Here is a 24966-nt window from a genome sequence, read left to right as displayed (position 1 = left end):
ATAACATGGCCATACGTCAATATCGTGGATGGGGATAGGTTCATTGAAAGAAACGTTAGGAAAACAACCGACGATTAACGCATCGCTGCATGGGGCCTTGAACAAAGATGTTAAATACATCTATGTGCTGCGTGGTAGGGACGCATTCCAAGAAGGCGATGGTCTTGTATGGGATATTGTTGGCGAGAAAGGCCAGATCCGTATTACGGGTGCCACGATCATGTTCAACATTGGTGCAGACAACTACAAGATTCAGGGTTAAGGATTACGGTTCCTATGCGTGAAAAACTTCCGCTGCCGTTGCTTGCGCAGAATGTTGGGATGTTGTATGAGAGGTTTGTGGACGTCCAGTTTATTCCGAGTTTTGAGGATGCTGTGAGGAGACATGGGTTTCTGGATGCTGGGTTCGCTTCGAATGAAGAGGGCGGGTCGGTAAAGATATTTACCTTGAAATAGACCTACGATCGACACAGTCTATTAAATTGAGCCTGTGTTGATTTATAACGGGTTGAAATGTTTGATCTTATGCATGTTGTCCTAAAAGTATCAGAGAAGATCCTCTATCATATCTGATCTCTGAAACTAGGTTATACCTGTTTTCTCTGCCAATACAGAGCTAACACAAGAACATGCAATCAGGGGACTGTTATGACATTATGTACGTAAAAAAACGAAAGGCTTTAATTCAAAACAAGTAATTATCCTACATATTAATGTGCGAGTAGTCCATAGAAGGTTTGAACATAATTTATCAGCTTTGCGAGGTAACCTTCAACTTGAATTCTCGAGGTGGCGTGTGTTGTGCTGCCAATCATGGAGAGTAGCGGCCGAAGAGATAGTATATGGGTGATCAGGACCCAAATATCGGTTGCGTTGACGAACACACTCGGTCATGATAAAGATAGCATCATCTTCTTTGCCTAGGCATTTCCAGGTGTGTGCAATGTTATTCATACTGGTTAGGGTGTCCGGATGCGGTACCCCTAGTACTCGTCTCCGAGCCTCCAGCACCTGGGTCTCTAATGCCTCTGCTTCTTCCCAACGCTGCTGGTTCCAATATATCGACGCAAGGTTGGCCATATTGGTCATGCTGTCGGGATGCTTCGGGCCCAGCGTCTTTACACAGAGCCCCAGAACTTCAGTTTGTAGCTCTGCTGCCTTCGTCCAGCATCCTTGACTTACATATGTTGATGCCAGGTTAGCCATGTTGGTTAGAGTGCAAGGGTGATATGGCCCCATCACTCGTCTGTATACCTCCAAAACTCCAGTTTCTAACTCTTTAGCTTCCTTATATCGTCCCTGACTATGATAGATAGAAGCTAAATTACTCACGCTAATCAAGGTATTTGGATGTTCGGCACCCAATATCGATTTTCGTGCCTTGACTACTTCCGCCTGTAGCTCCGCTGCCTGGCCCCAGCGTGCTTGTTTTGAGTATGTGGATGCTAAGTTGGCCAAGCTGGTCAGAGTGGAAGGATGCAGTGGGCCGAATAGAAGTCTCCGCGTTTCCATTACCTGTAGATGCAACTCTCCTGCCTCCTCCCATCGTCCTTGATTCCAATACGTTGAAGCTAGGTTAGCCATGCTGACTAGGGTGGAAGGATTTATAGCACCTGTAGCCTCTCTCTGTTTCCCGGCCAGGTCAATCAATAACTCCTCGGCTTCATTGAATCTTCCATCAGTGCAAAGGCAGTTCGCAATCTTCCAGATGAGTGGTTCCCATTGCTCCTTCTGCTGTCTGTCCATTTCATTCACTACGCGCAGAGCGTGAGGCATGTATTCGCGCCACAGCTCTCGATTTTTATGGTCATGATTTGGAAAAGCCACGGACAACTGAGTAGCAGCTCTTTGGATCCACGGGACAAATAGATTGGCCTTTCTCATCCAGTTACGAGCTGCAATGTAGACCAGTCGATGTAGGGTCAGTAGCATATCGTCACCTTGGATATTGATAAAAGAATAAGCACTAAGAAGGCCCAGTGCATCTGTTTTCCTCTTACAAGATGTTGATGATGGCAGAAGGGATTCAGGAATGCTGTGAAAATCAAAGCAAGCCATAAGTAATAAATAGTCAGCTGCTAATTGGTCTATCCGCTGGATCTGCGTAAATGAAACCACCCATGTAGCAATGACGGGGTTTTGGGTTTCTGCATAGCGTCCATCGTCTTCGAAATTCTCACTCAAAAGCTCCACAACATTGGACTCTTGATCCTGTAGTAGTTTTAAATACTGAGATGGATCTAGGCGGTTTTCATTGATGTATGACGATGCTTGTATTATGGCTAAAGGGAGAAAAGACAGCCATTTTAGCAGGGGAATGGTTGCATCGCTATCACGCAAGGTCTTCTGAACAAGTGATTTCTCCAGAATCCTTATACTGGTCTCTTCATCTGGCTCAGAGACCGGCACCACATGAGAAGATGCCAGTTTAACTGCCAGTTTTTGATTTCGTGTTGTAAAGAGGATATGGCCTTGCTCGCTCTGAGGCAAAAAGTCTCTCAACGCCAGTGCACCAGCAGGGGTTGGGATCCACATGTCCATGTCGTCTGCGTTATCAAAGATAATAAGCCACTTTCCAGCGCCTTCTTGGCTAAGATACACCTTGACTTGCTCCTTTGCCTCTGCTGGCTTCTCATTTATTATCCCTAGCTGTAGGGAGATGCTCATGTAGGCTTGTTCGACATTCTCAAAGCTGGTACATGGAATCCAAAAAATCGAGGTTCCAGGAACCTTTTCTCGGACGCGATAGGCTAGCTCCAGCGCAATTTGGGTCTTTCCAATTCCGCCTAGTCCACATATAGCTGTCTTCGTTGAACAGTTTGAGTAAAGAATCGATTGTTCAAGACTGTTGATCTCGTTCTGTCGGCCGACAAACCGTGGGTTTCTCGCAAAGGGGACCGTCCACCGACCTCTTTCTTTCCTGCTTAAATCATTGTTGTACGGAGGAAACACTTCCAGAAGGGCTCTTGTATAAGCAGCAGCGGTAAGTGCTGCATACCCCTGCCATTGTTTGTGTTTGTGCGAGTCACAATAGTCACAAATTCCTCGGATAACCAAGCATGGTAACTGATCCATCAACCCGGCTGCCTCCATCTCAAAACAGAGGATATCTAACTCCTGAGCCATGGAATCCCGTATCTTCGCGTTCTTTATCACCTGATTCCCAGACGCAATCAGACCATAATGAATGGCTGGCTCATTACTTTCTCGTGTTGGACGAACGACTAGCTGGGACTGATCGCATAGTGAACAGTCAGTCATCCTGCTCGTATGGTCATAGCCCGGTTTAAATAGCCAATCATGGTCCGGTCGGGAGAACTGTTCGTAGACCTTTTGGTGCTTTTGAACCATCTCTGATATACCTCTTTTGATCAGTGAATGCCTGACCATGTAATCACTGCGTATTTGGGATACTGCCGTGAGTAGGTATTGTGGAGGTTTGTTAAGTAACCCAGCGCGCTGTAAAACTCCAGTATAAAGTGTTTTTCCATAGTCATATTGGATCACACCTCCAGATACTGCAGTTGGCATACTAACAATTACATCACCAAGGCGAATATCTGTGTTCTTGCTGGGCACCCCACCTCCGATGCCTACCATTAATCCAAATCGAAGGGAAGGAAATGTCGGTAACATATGAGCCAATACGACTGCAGCAGAAGTGGTACCGTAAACACCGGACGGGAGGCAGGCAATCACCACATTGTGGCGGGTAATGTTCCCAAGTGTGTAGACGTTGTGATCGGTTTCCGGCTGGGGTAGGGAAGAATGAACGTTATCGAGCATGCTTTTGGCCGCTGTCATTTCCAGTGGCAGGGCACAGATCCATGCTACGGTATAGTCGTCGTGTCTGAAACCCATGCTTGTATGCTAACTTTGGTCCCCCCCTAAAAATAAAAAAAAAAAAAAAGAAAAAGCAAAGGACATATATGTAAAAACCCCTTGGTTCGGGGTCATCTGGCGAAAGAATATGTTGGACATTCAGGCTGACAAGGTGGGAATAGTTTCGTTAGTACTTTAGTACGACTACGACTACGACTACGAAGAGGGGTAGTCTAGAGCACGTGGCAGTTGCGTCCCTACATTTATAGAAACAATACCTTCTTTTGGATACAGCCTTGTTTCCGTGTTTCCCTTCTTTGCCTTCTTTATTCATTCCAGAGCATGTACATATTTAATTTACTAGACATAAAAGGATAAATAATATCATTGTAGTAAGGGACTCCTTCTTCTGTTAAGGATAGAAATGTGATGATGTATAGATAGATAGAAGTTGAGGGATAGGAGATGAGGGTTGGCCGGGGCCGTTTCGATGAAGTCCCTTACTACAACAATGATATTATTATAACCATTTATGGTTTCGTTCAACATAGTCTTTACTAGTATCACCTTTCACCCCCATCAACACAATTTAATCGGAAGCATGTTTATCCTCGCTCTCGCCGCCGCTAGTAGCCATTTCAACCTTCTCGGACTCGGTGGCATGGTGGTCGGTGGTAGTCAAGCCAAGCTCGATCTGCATCTGGCTGATCTGCTCAATGCTGAGCTTCGGCAGCTGCTGAGCGACCTGGAAGGGCCACTTCTTCTCAATGTGAGCCTTGGCGAAGATAATGTCAATCTCTTCTAAATCACGACCGGCGGTCTCAACGTAGAAGAAATAGGTGAAGGGAATAGCGGTGAAGTTAATTAGGGCGAAGAATAGATAGATACCCCAGGGGCTCTGGTTTGCAAAAACAGGGGTAAACATAACCACAGCGAAGTTGTTGATCCAGTTGGTACAAGTGGAAGCGGAAGCTGCCATGGTACGCGTGCGAAGAGGATTGATTTCCGGAGGGTAGATCCAAGGCAGAGGCAATGTAGTGAACGCAAAGAAGCAGATAAACAGGAAGATACCAACGGCGGCACCCTTGGCATTTTCGGTGGTCCCATGAATTAGACATCCCATGGTAATAATAAATGAAAGACCTTGGCCAAGGTAACCGATCAGGAATAGGTTACGGCGACCGACCTTCTCAACCATAAAGAAGGAAGGAATGGTGGCAAGGGCGTAGACAGTGGAGAAAACACCACCGATAATCAAAGCCATCTTGTGGTCCATATGAAGGTTGTTCTCGAAAAGGACGGTAGAGTAGTAGATGGCTGCATTACAACCAGTAAATTGCTGGAAGAACTGTCCCGAACAGCCTATCATCATGCGCTGGAACTCCTGGGTTTTGCCGAAAGTGAAGAGGGTCTTCCAGCTGCTAGTGGACTCCTGGGCCTCGGCAGCTTTCATATCAGCTTTCATCAGGTTGAAATCGGAAAGGACGTCCTCCGCATCCACAGAGCTGTCATTGAGCTGGGCCATAACTTGGAGAGCCTCATCATCCTTGCCCCGCATAATAAACCAACGAGGAGACTCGGGCAGCATAAGAGCACCGATAATAACAAAGATAGCGAACAGGATCTGGAAGGCGACAGGAAATCGCCACTGGACGGAGGATTCGGTATAGGAAAGACCGAAATCAATCCAGTAAGCAATGAAGGTACCAACAGCAATAATAGCACCCTCAAAGCAGACGAGGAAGCCACGGTTGTGGGCCTTAGAACACTCGGACTGCCAGACGGGGATAGTGGCAGTGTCCATACCGTTTCCAAGACCAGAGATTACCCGACCAATCACGAATTGACCCAGACCCCAGGAATGGCCAAAGGCAGCAGTAGAGAGAACGGTACCGATCACCATAAGAACACCACCAGTGACCAGCAAAGGGGTACGGCCAGTGCGCTGACCAAAGCAGAGAGTGAAGATAGCCCCGAAGAAACAGCCCAGTTCGTAGCAGGAGTTGATGGCACCCTGTAGGACGGAGACATGCTCGGGGTCGTTGCCAGGGAGTTTGTTATCGAGGACAGGGAACTCGCCAACGAAAGATGTCCCTTGCATAATACCGGACATCAGACCCTGATCATAACCGAATAGGGAGAAACCGACGACGGAGGTGAAGGTGATGGCCCAGCGGAGCTTCCTGCCCCGGAGGCCGGAGTTGGTTGTCCACATATTGAGATGTTGTTTGCCTCGATCTCACTATACGAGGGAAGACAAGGAGATACTGAAATCATGAAGAAAGAATGGGCATGGACTCCGGGGGGGGGGGGTTGGGCGACGTTCTTGTACCCTTTTCAGAGGTATGCATGGGTCTGCTTCTTGCATCTATGGGCATCAGGGACCCCAGATCCACTGGGCTCCATCGGGTAGTTCCGCCAAGGGACAGATAGATTAAACATGACGGCGGCTTGGGTACCATAAGGCAAGTGTTGCGACCTGCCGTGGGGGCCGAGGGCCTTGTGAGTGGACTAGAGGCATAGGGAGAGGCAAGTCTCGCGGGCTGCCGAGAGGGCCGAACGCCCCATTCATGCGAATCGAGTCAGAGCACTAGCGGCTTAACGTTTTTTCAGTTTCGCTCGCCGAGGATTGGCGCCGTTGCCAAAGTCGAAGAAGCTCCCGCGCCCACCGTTCGCGGATGGTAGGGTTAGGGTTGGAAATCCGGGGGAGGGGGAAGAGATTCGGGGTAGCCGATGGGAAGTTAGGTTTGTTCTGCTCTGTTCTGTTCTACTTTTACATAGATGGACTCAAAGAAATCACCCTAATGGATTTATTTGAATTAATCGAATTAACTAACGATAACGATTAGTCACAACTCACATGGATCATATTAATCGAATAGAATACTAAAACTGCCTGGGATTATTGTCCACCGCAAGAGGAATCTCGCCTGACCCTCCATGGCCACCACAAGGGAAAACGGGGGAAACAGGGAGAGGCCCGATCGTCCAAGGCGGCTAAAAAAAAACTCATTCCTTTGTCCTAGGTGAACCACTGAGAGTGTCTCATCCCCCATGGTAGTTAAGAGACCCTTGGGGCCGGGGTCGAATCAAACTGTTGAATATCTATCACACATGAAACTCGCCTCAGTTGCCCTTTTTATTCCCCCATATTTTCCCCAGCCTTGTTGACGCTGGCCCCGATGCCGACGACTGGATATGTTGCACTTCCAGGTTCTGCTTCATCTCTGGCCACTCCCGTTCTCCAGATAATCTCCGATGTTGGGGATGAGCTCCGCACTAACGCTACGTCACCGATCACAATGACCTTTCGGACTCCGCCAAGGACGCCTTGGCCCACCTGAATAAATAGGTACTCTGTAGATCCCTGACTCGTCTGGAGGAGGGCCAAAGGATCTCTCCCCATGCTCCCCCCCGAGTGCAACGTGTCGTCGGTCAGGCGAAGCGAACTACACGAAGTAACATCAAGACTTTAATTTTCGTTTTTCTCATCTGCCCCGTGGAACCAGCTAGGGGCCGAGCGCAGCCCTACCTGAATGCTATAGATAGTCCTAGTTCTCTGATCCATTGATCGGATGTTTTACTCCGTAGATGCCTGGTGGGTCTAGTCGCCGAGGCGGGGAAAACGAAGGCGGGGTCAAGGGCAGCGGCCCGCACGTTTAAATTGCGCCACCCGTATTGCCGACCCAAAGAGACGACACAAGACTTTTCCAAGAGGACCAAGACCTTTCCAAGACTTTTCCAAGGCGTCTTAGCCATGACTGCTAATCCAACGTCTCAGGCATCATTATATACTGAAGATTGTTCCTAGAAATTATCTTGGATTGCGCACCTTGCGACGTATTTCATTCCTCAGTCGGAAAAAAAAAAAGTTCCATTAGTCCCAAGAACCCCAGCACCAAAAACCCCACCGATAATTCGATTCCAATCAATCTTATCGCTTGGGTTATGTAAGCACCAGGAGCTCCACCTCGGAGCTTGGTTGAGAGTCCGTGCACAACGAAATGGAGCCGGAAAACCTCCTTGAAGTATAGAAGTCATAAATAGTAAATAGTAGCTGAACACTTGCCGGTTGAGGTTGAGAAGAGATTACTATAGAGCTCTTCCGTACTATTACCAAGAACCTTTTTTTATGAGCTTCAACAGAACTTGAATCCCAAATCAAGACACTGTCCTCCTTATCCCCTAATCCCTTAATCCCTAGTCACCCGGAATACCCTGGTGTTGGTAGTAGTAATACATAGTAGTAATACTACGCGTGGCTCTTTAGCATTCTGTTGATAGACCTATTGCTGCACTTAATATTGGCCCCATGTTTCTTTTTAGACGATCTGCTAAATGACCGTCACCCGATGAATTCTCTAGTAGGGAAGTCAACAAAAGAAAATAATAATGGCAGAACGCCGCAGCGATTGCGCGTCTTTCTCAGCGGTTCACGCCAGTGCTCGCAGCCTCCTCTAATTTGTTCCGGAGAACGAAAGAGGGAAATTAGTATTCAACCAAGAGGTTTTAACAAGGTACATAATACCTCGTCAATATGTCTATCGAGATTATCAGTGGGTCATAGAGATGAAAACTCACAAACATACATTCAGCGACCGCATCTGGCGGAAAGACCGTACGTTTCCCAGACAATTGATGACATCCAGGCGACGGATAGAGCGCCGCCCGTCCGCGCAAAGGAAACATGCCCGGTACCATGGATGGAATGTACCTTTGACTTCGGTGCCCTCGGTTGGACGCCAAAGGATGTTTCCCCTGCACTCCTGCTGTTCTGTGCGGCCGTATCTCACAGAGACCTCCGATACTACACTGGGTGTGGTATCATTGGGATTGATGCAAACGCCCAGCTTACTCCCATCCGCAAACCGGACAACCTGGTGGACTGCCTCGTACCCATCGAACCCGACTTCGATCTTGAGTCATCAATATCTCAGAATTTACAGACTTTGGAGCATGATCTGCATGAAGAGGCCCAGCGGCATTATGAACTCCAGAATATCATGAGCGGAGCCACTATTCGTCACATCATTATACTCGAGGAGAACAACAACGCAGGTGGAAATCCCTGAAATGGATGCAACAGCTCAAAGCTGCTGGACAGACTGATGAGCTCGTCCCCACCACCGTTCTGCATTGTATCCTAGAACAAGGTCTTTTGCCAGTTCGAATGTGCATCGACCACCCAGGGGCAGATGGGGTTCACCGAACAGAAAGCGTCATCGAGAACTTCTTGCACCTCCTCGTCAAATCGCTCAGTCACCCACGATTGCGGCTACTGGATGCAGTCGGAGATTTCCTGCCCACCTCACCTACGGCGTCCATCCCAGATGTTCCACCATTCCGGAAGGTGTGCGTGAAAAAGGTAATCCAAGACCAATATCGGAAATCCCCAAACTCCCTGGCAGGCATGGAACGGCTCCCTCACGTATCGAGAGCTGGGCGAACTGACCGACCGGCTGGCACGTGCACTGATGCACTTGGGGATAGGACCGGAGCGCTTCGTCCCCATCTACATGGAAAGGTCCCAATGGACAACGGTGGCCATCCTCACCATGATCAAAAGTGGTGGTGCGTTTAGTCTACTGAGCCCAGCCCATCCTTTGCCCCGTCTGCAGCAGATCTGCGACGATCTCCGAAGTTCGTTTATACTGTCGTCGGAAGCGCAGGCGGCGCGGTGTCTGAAGCTTGGAGGAGAGGTTCTGGTTATAGAGAGTTTGGATCAAGCATGCCGATCAAGCCGTGTCCTCCAGGAGATGCCACCGGCCCAGCCAGGCAATGCGCTCTATGTCGCTTTTACGTCGGGCTCCACGGGGAAGCCGAAAGGAGTCGTGATTGAACACCAGGCGTACTGTTCATGCGCTCAATCCCATATACAGGCCTTCCAGATCAACGACAGGTCCCGCCTCCTGCAGTTCGCCGCCTACGCGTTTGATGTGAGTATCCTGGAGACGCTAAGCACGCTGATGGCTGGAGCGTGTCTCTGCGTACCGAGTGAGGCTCAACGAAATGATGTGGTATTGTTCGAAGACGCCTTAAGGGCTTTCCGTCTCACCCACGTAGGTCTCCCTCCCTCCTTTACTCGAATAGTCCCCTGGGCGAATCTCGAAGAGCGGCCCACGTTGTTACTCGGCGGCGAGCCGATGCGCAAGTCAGACAGGACCATTTATATCGCGCTGGGGATGCGCTTTATGAATGCATACGGGCCTACTGAATGCTCTGTCAATGCGACAATCCATGATCGCGTCCGGTCCACACATTCGGTGCAGAACATCGGCAAGCCTACCGGGGCGGTTGCGTGGATCGTCGACCTTGATGACATGGAGAAGCCGATGCAATGGAACGAGGTTGGGGAGCTACTTCTTGAAGGCCCAATAGTGGGCCGGGGATATTTGAACAACAGCGATGCGACCCGCAAGGCCTTTATCGACCCTCCGGCATGGCTTCGGCGGCTGCGAAAGGGGCAGTATCAGTATCGGGTTTACCGGACGGGGGATCTAGCGTCTCAGGATCAAACAGGAACTATTTACATCGTCGGTCGCAAGGATGGACAGTTCAAGATATGAGGGCAGCGCGTCGAGGTCGCCGATGTCGAACATCACGTCAACGACGTTGTGGCCATCAGCACTGAAGTTGTCGTGGAGAAGCTCAACACGTCCGACGACCACCAGATGCTCATCGCATTTATCGTCCTTGATGGGCCGTTACCTGCTCAGATGACTGACTCGCTCTTTCTAACACCGGAGGCCTCTGACCTGGAGACTTTCAAATCCATCCAAGAGCAGCTGCACAACCGTCTTCCCCGGTACATGGTTCCCGATCTGTGGATTCCCTTGGCCTATCTACCCAAGGCAGCGTCTAGCAAAATTGGCCGGCGTTTATTGAGAGACACTACAGCGGCAATGTCGCAAAGAGATCTTTACGCCTTTGCGGGCTCCCTGACAGAGAAACGGGCTCCTACCACTTCCAGTGAACGGACACTACAGCAAGTGTATGCTGATATCCTCCAAATCCCGCCCGCCACTATTGGCATGGACGATACCTTTTTGCGCCTTGGTGGCGATTCCGTCCAGGCTATCCGTCTGGTCGGGGCTGCAAGAAAGTCAGGGCTGACCGTTCAGATGCAGGAGGTCCTCGCTGAGGTCAGTGTCGCCGACCAGGCGGACAAGGCCATGACGATTGTATTTTCGCCTGAGGCTGTCGGAGCTGGTTCGCGGGTGCTCCATTTCTCCTCGTACGCGTTTGATGTCAGTATATATGAGATCTTCACTACACTGGCGGCGGGCGCAACCCTCTGCATACCGTCGGAGTTTGAACGCAAAAACGCGCTTGCCGAGGTGATCTGCCGATTCCAGGTCAATTAGGCGTTTCTCACCCCATCAACGGTGCAGACTTTGCAACCCTTGGAAGTCCCATGCCTGTCGACCTTGGTCGTGGGAGGGGAAGCCGTCTCCCGCGAAAACATCTACGTTTGGGCCCCTGGTCGCACGCTGGTCAATGGATACGGTCCCGCGGAAGCCACCATCTGCGGTGCTGGAATCATTCCGCCGACGGGGTGGAAGCCGGGGTTGATTGGTTCAACTGTCAGTGGTGTCGGTGGTGTCGGCTGGGTGACGATGCCCACTGACACGTCACGGTTGGCTGCCATCGGGGCCATCGGAGAGCTGCTGCTAGAAGGACCTTGTCTGGCCGCAGGATACTTCGACTCCCGGATACCACGGCCGCTTCATTTATAAAGTCCCCGGCATGGAGACAGAGAATGCCCCTGGGTCCATCCTCGGGTCTCTATCGGACAGGAGATCTCGTGCAATACCAGGATGATGGAACCATTCGATACATCGGCCGTCAGGGAACGCGCATGAAGTTGCACGGCCAACTGATTGACCTGGGAGAAGTCGAAACCAACACGCTCCACGGGTTCCCTGCGGCCAACGGAGTAGCCGCCGAGACCCTCTCTTTGGATGTTGGCGGCAACATAGCAGCAACACTAGTCGCTTATATACAATTCGACTCTAACAACCCCAGTCTCCAGCGATGTTGAGCGACTGCAGCAAGCCATGTGGGCCGATTTCCTGGGCACGGCCAAGGAATCCATTGGGGCAGATGACAACTTCCTAGCCATTGGTGGTAACTCAATCATCGCCATGCGGATGGTAGCCATGGCTCGGCGTGCCGGGCTCGACTTCACCGTGGCGGACGTCCTGAGCCCAAACAGCTCGTTGTCATCCCTTGCACTGTCCTTGCTGGAAGTCAGGCCCGGTCAAGAGAAACCTGTTATGTCTGCTCCAGCTCAGCCATCTATCCTCACATTAGTGGATTTCCAGCAACATCTCAGGTCTCTACAACAGCAAGGAATACTGCCCCTGGCAGGAAACGTGACCAGCGCGCGGCAAGCTACGGAAGCACTAGTCTCGCGGCATCCATGGTTCAATTTCCAGTTTCAATTCCAAGGCGAACTCAATGAGGATCGACTGCGAGATGCTTGTCAGGCACTTGTTCGTGCTCACAGTGTGTTGCGGGTTGTCTTTACCGAATATCGCGAGGAGCTCTTCCAATTAACCCTAGCGGAAGATATGGAACTCCCTCTACAGGTAGTAACGACCCACAACCAGTTAGACTCCTTTTGTGAATCTCTTTGCCATTCGGAGCAGGCTGTTTCGGTTCCTTCAGCAGGAGTCGCGATCCGTTTTACACTGGTACCCAATCCCACGCATACAGACCAGCGACTCATCATCCGTCTGGCGCACGCCCAGTATGATGCCATTTCCATTCCGATTCTGGTCCACGATCTCGAATCAGTATACAATGATGAAAACAAGATCGCAGATACCTCTATCGACTGGTACCTTGAACAACGAGCGCGGCATTCCGATCAAGAGCAGCAGCGAGCCTTCTGGCAGGAGTACCTGACGGGCTCTTCTCCCCTTGCCTCATCTCCCCTCGATCTCTCGTCGGCCACCCAGTTGGTCACAGGAACCTGCGATCTCGCTTTACCAACTAGGCTCCCACCTTCGGTCACCCTGCCCACCGTCGTGAAATCCGCTGCGTCTCTAGTCCTCGCTCGACACCTCCACCGACCTGATATTGTCGTCGGGCAGACCGTTGATGGGCGCAGTCTGCCATTCCCCGACGTCGACCGAGTTGTAGGCGCTTGTAACAACCATATCCCGTTCCGGGTACAGCCTCGTGCATCCATGACCGTCCGAGACTACCTCCTCCATGCCCCAGCCCAGCATGCCCGGAGCCTAGGTTCCGAGTCTGTAGATTTGCGCACGATCGTCTCGCACTGCACCGATTGGCCGTCTCCGGCGGAATTCGGGTACATCGTGCAGCATCAGACGGCTAATCACGGCCTAACGTTGACACTAGGGTCCAGGTCTGCGTCTCTCAAACTAGTGGGCGGGCTCTCACCCGGATCGGAGGTGTGGATTTGCTCTACCGAGACTCTAGTCAATGACTTATAGCTCAGGAGAGGGTTTGTAGATGAAACGGCCAGACATTTTCGCGTCCGGTCACCGCTTCTCAGTCCAAAATTAGTACTCTCAAATGGAAAGAAGAAGATCTCATTCGAAAGCGGTTCCAACCTCGTCTACCAGCAAAGGACCATCTTGACGCATTTTTGATAAGTGGAAGCATTAAAAGGAGGTGGTTTGATGGTTGGTGGGGGGGAATATTTCCGAGGAAGAAAGATGTATGCCAATTTTGTGTACAGTTATGTGGATCCAGAGCTACTGGATTTGGACAGTGGTGTCTGGTTTGGGTCTCGTAGAGTACCAGATATACTCGGATTAAGGGTATGGAGGACGTGGGGTGTGTTTGCTTAGAGATTAGGATGCACCATTTTGGCGCTTGAGCGCAACCCTTCTTTTTTTTTTTTTTTTTTTTTGGCTCTTTGAGTTAGCTAAGAGACATCACCCAAGTAGAGTGAATAGTGGGGGAGGCACACTGTTGTGTAGTAGAATAAAGACGCCGAACAATTTTGGTAATGCGATGTGATCTCCGAAGGGTCGATGGTAAAATAAATTCCAGTTCTAGTGGCGAGGATTATTACAAACAGCTCAGTATATAAGTTATAATCCCTCACTGATAGTGCTGTTGTGAGTAGGTAACATGTAGAATACTCGAGAGAACGAAATGTGGGCGAAGGAAAGGTATTGCAATAATGCAATCAATTGATCTAGCGGAAGACGCTGATTATACGCAAACCGCCAGAGCCTGATGAGGGTCGACAGTATTAGATCCAATTAGATTAGATATTGTAACACTAACACTATAAAGGTCACTGTTTTTTAATACACTACTAGTACATATGTTCACTGGATGTAGAGAGCTATATATACTACTCAGCTGTACACCAGCCATAACACAAGTGATTCTCAAATAAATAAGCACACGTCGGAGCATGCCCATCAGCAAATCCCTCTCGTTGTATGTTATTTACTATCTCTTATTTTTCTTACTTTCTTTCATAAATCTCCCATTGTAATACTTTTATCCATGCTGAGGAACACTTCTCTTGAAAATATCGAATATAACCCCCTATCGTCATCCATTGATACACTTTAAATTCAAAAGGAAATTTACATCTTTGCACCATCAAACAGTACAACCCCCAAGGACCGGGCAGGATAGTACTCGAACTCCATACATCCATCATCAACCAAAGCACAGTGCTCTCCGTTAAACTCCTGGCTAGGAGAACACCGGGGGTGGCTTGTCGCTAATACACTCCTTGGAAGCAACATCCTACTTGGTGTTGGTTGGGCAAGTGGGATCGATTTCGACAACACACTTCTTGCCGTTGAACTTGAGGCCGGTAGGACAGCCTGGAATCTCATCCAAGGCGCATTCGCTACCGTCAAAGACCGTGTCGGGGGGACACTCCGGAGCATCACCCACATAAGCGGTGCCGTTGAAGCTGGTACCGGGCTCACATTCGGGTCGGACATCGGAGACACATTTGCCATTACACAGAGTGTAGCCTGGCTCACAGCCCTTGACCTCGGTGTTCACACATTCCCCATTGACCCACTTGTACAAGGGAGGGCAAGTGGGATGGTCGAAGGTGACACACTGAGTACCGTCGAAGATGAGACCCTTGTCACATTGTGGAGGTCCATTGAAATATTTGCCGGTTTCAAATTCGGGGGTGGTAACAACGCAGTTGGTGCCGTCAAAGCGTGCGTCGCCCTCACAGGTCGGGGCGTCAATACTCACACAATGCTCCCCGTCGAGCTTTGTTTCGTCGGGACAAGCAAGTGTCTCGGTTGAGACACAGTCAGAGCCCTTGAGCTGGTAGCCGGTGGTCCTATTATATTTTGCATACAACTAGTAATATTTGTAGAAGGAAATTGATATACATACAAACACACCCACCGAGATCAACACGATCCGTTCGCAGCTCGCCACAGTAGTACGTACCCCGATTGCTGCCCCTCCCGTATCCTCTCTGTGAGCTGAGCTGGGAGGTTGAGATATAAATACGTGGACATTCTTTCCCATTTTCCACTTGGAAGACAACAACCAGAAAAGAACAAGTGAACAAAATCTGGACAATCTATCCCACTATTCTCCCTCGCATTATCCAGCAAACGTCAACTCTCAGCACCAAGGTAAGATACTCATATACACCGTTATTCTCCTCCATTCCTAGCCTCATTCTGATTCTCTGGCTAGATGTCCACCGCGTTAGGTCAGCTTGACTTTAATCCCGCATCCTTCATTGTCCTTTGAAGGATTGGTGGCTACAAGGTCAAGTTCGACGGTCGTTTCACCAAGGGCTGTGAAGTTTGCCAGTCGTCCGCTGCTACATTTGAATACGACAAAATCCAAGACCTTTGGGGTGGCTACACGATCGACAACGCGTCCATACCATCAATGAGGATAGTCACATAAGTCTCATATTTAAAAACGACAACAAGCAAGTCAAGATCACTGGTGACCTCGATTTTCGTATTCCTGAGTGAGTTACAGTCGCCGGTGTAGGAGTCTGGAGAGTTGACTTTGCTTAAGAATGGGGACATATAGTCCGATGGTCGGATTTCTAGAGTCTCACTTGAAATATCTTGTTATCTATACCTATATTGTGCGGCGAGGAGTAGCTAGCTATTCTTCTCTTCAAAACTCCAATATATCTCTGAATAATTAAGAATTCCAGGCCCGACTATTCCCTAATGACTTCCTGATGTTCGTAAATATTCAAAAAAAAAAAAAAAAAAAGAAAAAGACCTATCATACTATCCACTATATCCGCGTGCAGTCCAACAACCCATGTCTCATCTTGAGAACCTCTTTAGAATCCATTACAATATGGCAGATTGTAAAAATGATTGCGGTGGAGATATCAATACTATTGTGGTAAGGTATTCACCGTGTATCTCACCTCCGATTCAGGATCACAATGGGGGCATGGCTATTGAAGAGACTCCATCAGTACTTAACTTGAGGGAGAGATAATCTTTCTGGCTAGGTAGAATGGCCATTACCTAGGGAACTATTGGGAGTGTGGAGTACTACGCGCATCTCGTGATTCAATCAACCCCAGCCATTAATTCTTATCCATTCCAACTTCCACTGTAGAAAGACAAGATACGAGAATAGCTGCCTAACTGAATTAAAAAATGCCTTCTGCATGTTCGCTATTGTTTAGGTTCCATCCATATACATGCGATCATGGCAGATCGAATTAGAGACAAGAAGGCAAACAAGGTGGCAAAAGGATTGAAACATGAAAACGGAAAACATGGACCATAGCGCCAGGTTGCTTAAGTTGCTGTAAACTTCCGTCTTACGCCATAAATCAAAAGGGTCATCAGACAGCCATGTCGAAAGGAAGAAAAAAAAAATTCGGGAGTGAAACCATTGTGACCGAAAGCGCCGTCTCTGCTGTATAAGTATGTCTGTTGAGGTATAGCAGATTAAGAAAAGGGTTAAGATATAGACCAACAGGAAATGAAACATGATTAGTTGTAAGAATACGTCAGGTCAAACCTAGCAGGAAACCAGATTGATGTGATTATCATTAAGAGCAGCACAGGCGAGAACGGTGCGGTGAGGATGGAATGCGGTGCTTGCGATCGGAGAAGAGCGGTTGTGATGGAGGAAACTCGAGTAAGGCTCGAACGTCGACAGATAGGTGCCGTCAACGTTGAAAGTCTTGACTTCATGGCGGTTGGTGCCGCTGCAATTGTTTCAAGTTAGCCAAGTCCACCACCAACTCAAATGGTAAAGTTAAGAAGTATATCACGTACACCATGAATACTGGAGCGTGTTCATGAACGCTCAACGTTCGTAAGGTATCTTTAGTAGCGTAGAGTGTCGAAATTGGATTGTCCATCCGAAGATCCCAAAGTCGAATCTCACCGTTCCGACTACCAGACACCAGCTCTCTTAAGCCACCCCGCTGCATATGGACATTGGTAATCCACTGTTTGTGCTCGCGCCATACTTTGACCATGGAAGTCGTGGGTTTGATACGTTGATCGAATACTCTGACTGCCCCATCACCGAATCCAGCTACGAAGATGTTACCCGCAACTTGATCGGAAGTTAGGGAAGTGATGCACGATCCTGAGCGAGCAGGGATGTCCTATAACATGTAAGGTCAGCATTCCTCCCACATGTCTAGTGTCTAAAATAAAGACGTACATTGGTGCAAACTTCAGTTGCAGCGTTCCATACTCGTATGACCTTCACATCTCCTGCGACTAGCGCCTTACCCTGGCCCTGTTGCCAGTCAAGAACAAGCCCAGCGTTTCGGTTACTGGGAATAAGCTCTGGCAGAGCTCTGAAAGCTGTCACGATCTCGACATCCCTTGTGGACTCGTAATTCCTGAAAACCTTCAGAACTCCATCTGAAGAACCTGTCATCAAAAGTGCCTGATCATCTTCGTTAATGTAACGGACTTCGTTGATCTTTGACCCTGGTGGATTTCCGTTAGAAAACTGATTGAGACGTTTGTGGCTTTGCCAGTCCCAGATCCTGAATAGGTAAAGAAGAAAATGTCAGCATGAGTCACAGCAACATAAAGCTCACCAGACTTACGCAATAGTATCTTTGTCATCCGCAACGGCGATATGATCCTCGAACTGGTGAAAGCACATCTTCAGGGGCTGGCTGCTGTTAGAGAGTAGGGCTGTTGAATTATCCCATCGACTGCTGCCGGCTTTACTCTTGAGGGGTTGCGTCTCTGTGATAATCTTTTCGTTACGGCTTCGTCTCCAAAGGCGTTCGTTGTAGTCCGCGCTACCGGGTTCATCGGGCTCATTGGGCTTCATCTGGGGCTCCCGGAAATACTGAAGATGGGTGAGAAACTGTTCATAATCTTGATTGTATTGCTTGCATATTAAAGCGAGAGATTCTGGGATTACCTCTGTGGACCAATCTAGGAACCTGCTCATTAAGGGGATGGTAGGGGGGGTTGATGGGGGCCTGGGTTCGAAGCCGCGGGATGTTGGGGTCGGAGCTTGGTGGTAGGCTGTTGCAGGGGCAACTTGGTCGTTAACTTCGGGGGGCCGGGTCCATTCCGGAGGGGCTCGTCCTCGTGGCGTCATGGGCATGCGACTCTTGTCCGCGGCTGAAAGTTGCAACGACTGCGGCTCTGCTGATGAACCTCCAAAGGCAAGGTTTTTGAGGGACGCCGCGACACTAGCAGTCCGCTTTAAACTCAGAGAAAGATAGCCTTCCTGTTTTGGTGGAGCAACCGACGGGGGAGCCGGCGGTGGTGCAGTCTTCTTCGACTCTAGTCTTTCCCGGACCTGCGTCTTCTGTGACACTCTGTTTGAGAGGTCCAGTATTTCTTGCCGAATTTTCTCAGTTAGCGATGCCATGGGGGATTGCACAAGGGACAAATGAATATGATCAACAATTGTAGCTGCATCCTGTGCGATGTCAGGATGTGGGTCAACAGAAAGGATAAGAAGCTGTTTCCAAATAGTGCCAAAAGTGGAATTGCGAGACAGCTTCTGTGGCTTGTAACTCGAAAGTGAGCCATTTACAGGGCCATCCAGTGCACCCTCAGAGGAGTGACCTCTAGATGTCACCTGGTCGACTTTGGAGAGAAGGCTCTGCTTCTCATCCTGAAGCTCTTCATATGCGGCAACTAGGAATTTGTTTTGATAGCGTCTCACGAAAGTCGAGAAGAACACCAGCAGTTCTTTGCGAACAAGCACACTACCATCGGATGCCATTGGTAACACGGCCATGGCTAAGGATTCTTCAATCTGTGCCACTTGATCTGTCAAATCGGGGATACCCAAGAATGTCGTCACAGCATGCAACATTGCAGCTCGGACCTCCGGGACAGGATCAAAATTGAGCTCGCAGAGTCTTGCAGGTGCCGCGCATCGAATACCCATCCACTTTGCCTCAGGGAAATCAGACCATAGCATGCTAATGCAAAGACATGACCATTGACGCAGTAAAGGATTCTCAACATCCATCAGATGCCGCAAGCAAGAGTCAAAGAGTTCTGCTGAAAGACACACGTTCTGGCCCTGGGGATAATTCTTGCAAAATATAGACACAATAAATGCACACATGGCTCGATGTTCGCTAGCATTTCCGACAGGTATAGGCGATGACGGGTTGAGAATAGAAATGAAGTAATGAATTCCGTTGTCCTTTAGCAGATCATTCTGGACTGTATGGTCGACCGCCATGATTCTTGCCCATATGAAAACCATAACAGGCTTCAGCTCCTGGGCTGCCGACTGTAGGAGCTTGACGACGTAAGGGAAGATACCTATGCTCAATGCCAGATGGACGGCCCAAGGTCCCAAGTCCAGGAACTTACTGAGTAAAATCAAGGCCCTCAATCGGTGAGCCTGACTCAGGAGGACTTGCAGGACAATAGGTAGCTGGTCCGGCGGGTTCCTCTCTGTGGGTCCAGATGACAAGTACACTTCAAAAGCAGTAAGCTGCTCAGCGAAAAAGGTAGAGTGTTGATATTCATATTGTCTACGGCCTTCTTCATGGTCAATGAGCGCAGGAAGCTGAGCCAAAACCATTTCAACGGCTAGATCCCAGCTTTTCCACAAAGGATGATGGTGTGTCTCTGGCAGTTCAGGTGACGATATTGGATGGCACTTGTATGTGCGCATGATCCGTTCGCTAAGGAGGAAATTTCTAAAGAGGGCCGCTACCATTAAATCTTGACGGAAGAGCTTCTTAAAGAGAGCTCGGGGCAAGGTATTCCACGCGATGGTGTCCGTAATGGCAGTGAAAATCCAGTTTAGTTCTCCAAGAGGGCTTCTGCGGTCCTGCAAGCGACCAGGGACTCGGAAATCATCAATGGAGATGTTACTCTGTAGAGGATTCTGGAGGATGAAGTATCTCAGGGCGATCTCGATGGGCGTCGTCAAACAACAAGTGAAAAGATCTGCGGGGAGGTCAGGGTTGGTTGGAAGCGACTCGCTCTTCTGGCACGCGGCGAGGATTATGCAATCCCCATAGTTTTGGGTGATCACATTAGGATCCCGCTTCTTTGCTTCGATATTCTCTTTTTCGTGTTTCTCGACAAAAGTGTGAAAATTCTGGACGATGTTCCCAGCATGTGATACGTCGAAAACAAAAAGGCTGGGGCCTGCAAGCCAGGACTGCAAATCATATAAGGATACCGGGATGTATTGCGTATAGTTCTTGTTGAAGACCCATATCTCACCAGACTGGGTAGGTAAAGGGACACCATGGCCGTTATAATGGAAAAGAACTCTCTCGTCTTTGGCGTTACGACGGAGAGATATGCAAAACTTTTTCGTCTCGTCAACAGATGGGTCGAGATATTGCTTGTACCTAGTTCTTAAGCTAAGTGTTTCATATTGTTCCTGTAGCTTTTTTCCAATCTGCTCCATTATTTTGGTCTGCCCGCCACCAGTGGTGGATGTTGGGTCAACCCAACATTCGAGCTTAGCCGTAGGGTTCGTCTTGACCACATCCGGGGGATCAACACCGATGTTCAAGCATATGGCCAAGGCGGCAGAAACGGTTTTCAAACGGTCCTTCATACGCCAGTCCTGGCTGGGCCAGCTTCCCACGGGATCTCTCGGCATACCGTTTGTCTCATGGCGTTTTTCCGTAAAATACATGTAAAAGTTCTAGACTCATCAGAGGATACTCCATTAGAGCAGCGTATCGTCGTTCTGCTTACCGAGTGTAATATTTTCAGGTATTCGCTCGAAGTGTACTCTTCTTGCCATCCATGGCGCATAGCAAAGTCCTCTTCATCCTCTCCAGTAGCAGATCTGTCAAACCCCAGTCTTGGACCATAGTCACTTTTAGCCCGTTTCAAAGGGGCCGGCCGTGCTGAATCCGATGCCCGATCAGGTGTCAACCGAGGGTTATCATCTATGACAGCTGGGCCTTCACCCGCCGAGGAACTCGTCGGTCTGTCAGGGGTGGTTACAGGGGGGTGTCTTCGCTCCACGGTAGTAAACGATCTGTGGTGTCCTGGTCCAGCCGCGGGTGACTTATCGCGAGGAGGGATATGCGTTTCCAGGTCCGGACCGAAGGCCACGCGGACGGATTTGGTGGTGTTCTTTCGGGGCTCAGCGTGACCGCTAAGTTCTTGGGGCTCCATGGTGGCTTTCTGTTCCGTGATCAAATTGGGATCCTTCATTATGCAGATATCATCATGTTCAGGCAGGGACGTGAAGGCGTGCTAGCTCCTCGGATGGTCAAAGTCTGGAAAGAGTGGAGATTTAGAAGTGGTTCGTTGGCAATTAAGTTTTGAATGTGATATATTATAGCTATTCGATATATCTGATTGTGGGGCAGACGCACATGTATGCTCTCACCTTATCAATTATCATGCCACGGTGCGTGCACAAACAGTAGCGGAATATCGTCCCTAATCTGTAGCCTTCCGCGATCAGTAACCCGACGCTTTATGTCGCGAGAGGTTTAGAACTGCCTCCACAGCGGAAGGAACAGAGAAAAAAAGGTATCTCTTCTGCTCCTTGATGCCAAAGATGACAAACTCTCTCTCCCAAGCCCTCAGCTTCAGAAATTATGAGTTGTCGATATCTTTTATGGTAACAGTGAGGTTCATGAGCTTTAGCCGCAATATCTTGGCACAGAACTATCGGAATATCTATCGCTCCGAAGGCCGCTTTCTCCATAGATACATCAGGCAGAGCAGCTTTACTGTGTATGTCATACAACTCATTGAAATCTCACAGTTGTTGGTACATGTGCGTACGTCATTTTATTTCACATTACTTCTTTGTATGAAGACAGAGTATTCATTCAAAATATATTTTTGTAGTCGCCTCTACAAACTTCTCGTACTAGTTGCTAGGTGGGTTGATGTATAAATAATGGCAGCCTAACTATACTCGGTAATACCATCTAGACCCTGCAGCACAGATCCTGATAGTACAGTACATACGAGAGGGAAGTACTAGGTAGTACCACGTGCGTGTAATATCTAACTTTCAAGCAGGTACAACAGTTTAAGGGGATTTGTTTGTCTTGGCGTTCGTTGACGATCCTGATATGCTACTGAGTTTAAACTTCATACAATACTTAGTCTACAAAATACCACCTGGATCCATCTTTTACACGGTCTCCCATCTTGGGTCTGGTTCGTTGAGATCCCATTGGACCAAGATGGGACCATCTGCGAGGTATCATGTAAGAGAGCTCACTCTCTACCGATCCTTTGACCATTACAAACCGGGAGTGAAATATCAATATCCAGAAATATACCAATCCTTCTTCTGTATGTACATACATACATACAAACAAACAAACATATCCCTACCAAATTAAGTTCGGAATACTCATGTTATTCAGACCCAACAGATATTAAGGTACGGATAAATGCGACGGTTGCCAGGGACATAAGAGATTACAAACCAGTAACTTAATCTGACTTAGGGTGTTCTCAAGGCAGGTTACCGCAGGTATGCCTTGATACATAGTAGATATGCTGTCAACTTGTCAGGAATTCAGATTTCACCCCGCGCTACCCGTAAAAATTGACCAGCCCAACCTGTAAGGTGCGGCGGATATTCACTAATACGACGAGTCCATTTTAATGAGGCCATAGATAAAGAACAGAACCTGACACAAAAAAAAATGTTCATTCTAGTCAGCTGCATTGTATGTGGAACCATACCTGAAATGGAGCTTCAGGATAACCAGTGAAAAAGAAAAAAGGGATGGAGTTTTCCATTGGGATTAGCGATGAGGCGGGTTAGTACTAGTATTGGACCAAGCCGCGAGCCAGTGACTTGCGTTTCCTCCATCCCTACCTTTCCAGCTAAGCGAATCTCCAAGGTTCTGATAGGCCCATGGTTTGAACGTTTCCCCTCCACCCAGTTTTAGTCCACCTTGAGCTTGACCAAGAGAACTTCTGGATCGAACCTGACCAGCCCCCCTTTTGAGAAGGTTTGTCGGCTCTTTTAGCCCCCTGGCTCCGCCCTTTTCTGGCACCGTCCCTGACTTAGTCGTGGATAGTTTCTAAGTTTAGGGGCGGTACCCAACCGGCCATCAACAGTTTTTTTTTTTTTTTTTTTTTTTTTTTTTTTTTCTCTTTTTTTTTTTTTTTTTTTTTTTTTTTTTTTTTTTTGGCACCGTCCATCATCTCTTCATTCAGCTGAACAGAACAAAAGTCAAAGGAAGAAAAAGAAAGAATCACAAGAAAGAATCACAAGAGGTAACAAGAGGGGCTAAGATGTGATCAGCCTCATGTGTCGACATGTTAGCCAGTGTAAAAGGAGACGAGAGCGAGCAATTATTCAGAGCATACTAGTCGTAAATGATGGCTAGACAATCTGTCCGCATGACGGAGACTCTACAATGATGGTACAGTACATGGAGACGTTGATGATGATGATGAGGATGTACAGATGTTTCGTTCCTGCATAGATCATACATACTGTTACCTGTAAGGTACACGAACTCCACAACCAATGGAGAATCTGCTACATGAATCAAAATGGAAATAAACAGAGATCATCGTAATTATACGACCTCAATATTTGACACCACGGGATTTCTATACTGGCTACCTCGGAAGGATGCATTTACCGATTACTAGTCCTGTCAACGAAATGGGATATAACCACTGGATACCATGATCATCATGGCCTAGATAAGAGGGGAAAACAAATATGCAACTATGTACCATTATGAGAGCAATGAAGTTAATAATAATAATAATAATAATAATAATGATAATAATAATCATAAACAAACAAATAAATAAATAATAAAATAAGATAAAATAAAGACGAAAAGCCTGAGTACAGGGACCACCACTCCGATAGTGCTAAGGTTATTCTTGTTAGTCTGCACATGTTCATTAGGATTTTGTATTTGTGGGTTTGACACCTGAATTAAAATGAGTTCAAAATCCCCATACTCCGGCAGTTACGGGGATAGAATACACCCGAGTAGTGTCCCATTTATGAATAATACTAGGTAGGAATAGACTGGTTTGGAGATTGAACTCCAGAAACTCTTGAAAACTATTCAGTGATGCATCCAAATTCCTCCTCACGGTTTAGAAAATTATGCATGATAATGTGACTGACCTATGTATGTGCCATCGAACTAGTAGTAGCTAGTCTAATTATGTATCAGATTCTCTGCTGACCATCTTTAACTGTAACAAACAGTATTACCTTACTCCAAAGGCGGTGACCCCTAACTAGGAACTCGAACTACTGTACCGTTTGGATCAACAACAATTCTTAAAAGAAATTCAAAATAATTATCTAATTAATGCTGGTTAGGGAACTTTGAAACGCCGGGGCCTCGCATTATTCCTGTCTCTCACTCTCCCTCTTTCTTCTTCTCCAATATCCATGTCCATGACCCAGGGCCCGTTTCCCTCCCATACTCGCATCTTTATTTTCCCCTTGTCTTCTTTCTCCTTTTCTTTTCCTTCTTGAGGGCTTTTCGTTTTCGTTTTCTTTTCCACTTGTTCCGCCCTTGTTTACCTTGTCTCCTGTATAAGTCACTCATGCTCCCTCGGAGTCGCAATCGAGGATTCGCTTTGGGAATAGAAGGAACATTGTCGCCGTCCTCTGCTCCAAGACGCTGAGCGACTTCTAAGGGCTTGGATGGGACTGTTCCATTGTTCCTCTTCACACTCTGACCACCGCCCGTGAACATTGGGAAGGCACGTATCCAGACCT

General features: G+C 48.2%; 8 protein-coding genes across 8 annotated transcripts; 3 read left to right on the top strand and 5 right to left on the bottom strand.

The window, feature by feature from the left end:
• Positions 1–771: 771 nt before the first annotated feature.
• Positions 772–3861, bottom strand: BDV38DRAFT_281102 (uncharacterized protein; the record flags this gene model as incomplete). The annotated part of the gene is made up of 1 exon (XM_032059463.1): positions 772–3861. The coding sequence occupies one exon, from the start codon at positions 3859–3861 to the stop codon at positions 772–774; it is 3090 nt and encodes a 1029-aa protein (XP_031915398.1).
• A 550-nt stretch (positions 3862–4411) lies between these two features.
• Positions 4412–6037, bottom strand: BDV38DRAFT_281101 (sugar porter family MFS transporter; the record flags this gene model as incomplete). The annotated part of the gene is made up of 1 exon (XM_032059462.1): positions 4412–6037. One exon carries the CDS (start codon positions 6035–6037, stop codon positions 4412–4414), a length of 1626 nt encoding a protein of 541 aa, XP_031915397.1.
• Positions 6038–8359: 2322 nt separating this feature from the next.
• BDV38DRAFT_281100 (uncharacterized protein) lies at positions 8360–8894 on the top strand (the record flags this gene model as incomplete). Its single annotated transcript, XM_032059461.1, has 3 exons — positions 8360–8378; positions 8418–8440; positions 8472–8894. 3 exons carry the CDS (start codon positions 8360–8362, stop codon positions 8892–8894), a joined length of 465 nt encoding a protein of 154 aa, XP_031915396.1.
• Positions 8895–8992: 98 nt separating this feature from the next.
• On the top strand, positions 8993–11558 carry BDV38DRAFT_281099 (uncharacterized protein; the record flags this gene model as incomplete). Its single annotated transcript, XM_032059460.1, has 4 exons — positions 8993–9172; positions 9231–10355; positions 10395–11159; positions 11214–11558. The coding sequence occupies 4 exons, from the start codon at positions 8993–8995 to the stop codon at positions 11556–11558; spliced, it is 2415 nt and encodes an 804-aa protein (XP_031915395.1).
• A 23-nt stretch (positions 11559–11581) lies between these two features.
• Positions 11582–13286, top strand: BDV38DRAFT_281098 (condensation domain-containing protein; the record flags this gene model as incomplete). Its single annotated transcript, XM_032059459.1, has 2 exons — positions 11582–11785; positions 11874–13286. 2 exons carry the CDS (start codon positions 11582–11584, stop codon positions 13284–13286), a joined length of 1617 nt encoding a protein of 538 aa, XP_031915394.1.
• Positions 13287–14402: 1116 nt separating this feature from the next.
• Positions 14403–15314, bottom strand: BDV38DRAFT_269859 (uncharacterized protein; the record flags this gene model as incomplete). The annotated part of the gene is made up of 3 exons (XM_032057044.1): positions 14403–14535; positions 14573–15130; positions 15244–15314. The coding sequence occupies 3 exons, from the start codon at positions 15312–15314 to the stop codon at positions 14403–14405; spliced, it is 762 nt and encodes a 253-aa protein (XP_031915393.1).
• Positions 15315–16423: 1109 nt separating this feature from the next.
• On the bottom strand, positions 16424–22016 carry BDV38DRAFT_242440 (ubiquitin-binding TORC1 subunit KOG1). Its single transcript, XM_032054101.1, has 7 exons — positions 21602–22016; positions 20970–21502; positions 18193–20916; positions 17867–18117; positions 17470–17803; positions 17073–17410; positions 16424–17002 (listed from the first exon to the last, which is right to left on the bottom strand). Exons 2-7 carry the CDS (start codon positions 21435–21437, stop codon positions 16813–16815), a joined length of 4305 nt encoding a protein of 1434 aa, XP_031915392.1. The 5' UTR covers positions 21438–21502; positions 21602–22016; the 3' UTR covers positions 16424–16812.
• Positions 22017–23947: 1931 nt separating this feature from the next.
• Positions 23948–24577, bottom strand: BDV38DRAFT_242439 (uncharacterized protein). The gene has a single exon (XM_032054100.1). It carries the CDS (start codon positions 24127–24129, stop codon positions 23971–23973), a length of 159 nt encoding a protein of 52 aa, XP_031915391.1. The 5' UTR covers positions 24130–24577; the 3' UTR covers positions 23948–23970.
• Between the last annotated feature and the right edge of the window lie 389 nt (positions 24578–24966).

Source organism: Aspergillus pseudotamarii (genome assembly GCF_009193445.1).
Source record: "Aspergillus pseudotamarii strain CBS 117625 unplaced genomic scaffold BDV38scaffold_16, whole genome shotgun sequence".
Taxonomy (NCBI): domain Eukaryota; kingdom Fungi; phylum Ascomycota; class Eurotiomycetes; order Eurotiales; family Aspergillaceae; genus Aspergillus; species Aspergillus pseudotamarii.
The sequence above is the reverse complement of the archived record's forward strand: the minus strand, read 5'-3'. Positions and strand labels throughout refer to the sequence as shown.

Bases quoted from the DNA above. Each gene is read 5' to 3' on its own strand.
- BDV38DRAFT_242440 (XM_032054101.1), bottom strand. From the start codon at position 21,437: ATGAAGGATCCCAATTTGATCACGGAACAGAAAGCCACCATGGAGCCC. The intron at 20,917-20,969 runs GTAAGCAGAACG...TGATGAGTCTAG, and splicing joins ACCTGAAAATATTACACTCG to AACTTTTACATGTATTTTAC. The intron at 17,804-17,866 runs GTAAGTCTGGTG...TTACCTATTCAG, and splicing joins GATGACAAAGATACTATTGC to GATCTGGGACTGGCAAAGCC.
- BDV38DRAFT_242439 (XM_032054100.1), bottom strand. From the start codon at position 24,129: ATGAACATGTGCAGACTAACAAGAATAACCTTAGCACTATCGGAGTGG.